We start from the raw sequence: 1,314 nt of genomic DNA on the forward strand, positions 1-1,314 counted from the left end.
GATGGAATCTGATTCTGGGAAGTGTTTTAGAATAACATCTGCTTTGGTACTCCTAAAGATGCTTTTTGAAAGGTAACTGGACTTTCTTGGGTTTTTTTCCCTCTTGAAGACGTTTCACTTCTCATCCGAGACGCTTCTTCAGTTCTAAGCCAGAACTGAGGAAGCGTCTTGAATGAGAAGTGAAATGTCTTCAAGAAAAAAACAAACACACAGAAAGTCCAATTGCCTTCTAGAAAAGCACTTTTGGGACAACCATGACCTGGATGATTGAGAACCTGCATAGGCACCTGCTTTGGTAATTACCATGTGATTATATATATATATATAAAATTTCCGGAAGCACAAGTAATTTAATGCTACACCGTGGGCGAACCATACCTTATTGTCTTAAAGGACATTTATATAAACATTTTATTTAATTCACCAGGCAAGCTTCCTGAAAAATAATGCTGATAATTCTATTGATGACTATATTGCTGATTTTACATAATGGTGGTAAGTGAAAAATCATGTCATGGTTTTGTTTTGTTCCTCTTTATATTATTTTGTATAGGCAGATTGCTCAAATAACTCCTTGGGGTGTATTTCTGTGGGCAGAATAGTTGTTATTGTTATTAATATTATTGTGTAAAACATAGTAAAAGTAAATCCACACAATAAATCCCATTGATTTAATTTGATAGTAAAGCTGATCATTATTGATAATTGGGAGTTAGGTAGCATATACATTTAAATAATAATTATTATTACATAATAATAATCCTGGCAGATTTCTAGAATAAAATGCTGCAGATACATAGGGATCCATGGTTCAACAAGCTGTTTTTATTCAGTATTATTGTAATATCAACATGATCAGGTTAAGAGTAAAATACATAATAGTTGCTTCATGTTAAACATAATGACTTGCTTGTGGTCATCACTGTCTGCTTCAATTCACAAGTTAGATAGGAATAATCCTTCAATTATAACAGGGGTCTTCAAACTTGGCCCTTTTATGGCTCGTGGACTTTAACTCCCAGAATTCCTCAGCCAGCGTGTCTGGCTGAGGAATTCTGGGAGTTGAAGTCCACAAGTCATAAAAGGGCCAAGTTTGAAGACCCCTGAATTATAATAATCAGTATAACTAGTGATAATACTAATCGTGTTAACTAATAATACTAATATTAGGCAAAAAGGACTGATGGTTTTAGGAAGTTTCTAAATTAGTAGATATAGAATTAGAAACTGAGATCTGATCCTGGCTCCTTAGAAAGGATATTCCTGTAATTAGATAAGTTAAGTTAAGTTAAGTTAAGTTAAGTTAAGTTAAGT

General features: G+C 33.5%; 1 protein-coding gene across 1 annotated transcript in view; it reads left to right on the forward strand.

Moving 5' to 3' along the window:
• Window positions 1–446: 446 nt before the first annotated feature.
• The window catches only part of OC90 (otoconin 90), a gene marked incomplete at its 3' end in the record, with an annotated part of 34,606 nt that continues 33,738 nt past the window's right edge, over window positions 447–1,314 (forward strand). Inside the window, exon 1 of the mRNA XM_015829030.1 lies at window positions 447–495. Within this exon, the coding sequence (XP_015684516.1) occupies window positions 447–495 (49 nt within the window). The remainder of the gene's footprint in view (window positions 496–1,314) is intronic.

This window comes from Protobothrops mucrosquamatus, unplaced genomic scaffold (genome assembly GCF_001527695.2).
Source record: "Protobothrops mucrosquamatus isolate PMUCROS unplaced genomic scaffold, P.Mucros_1.0 scaffold5272, whole genome shotgun sequence".
NCBI lineage: Eukaryota > Metazoa > Chordata > Lepidosauria > Squamata > Viperidae > Protobothrops > Protobothrops mucrosquamatus.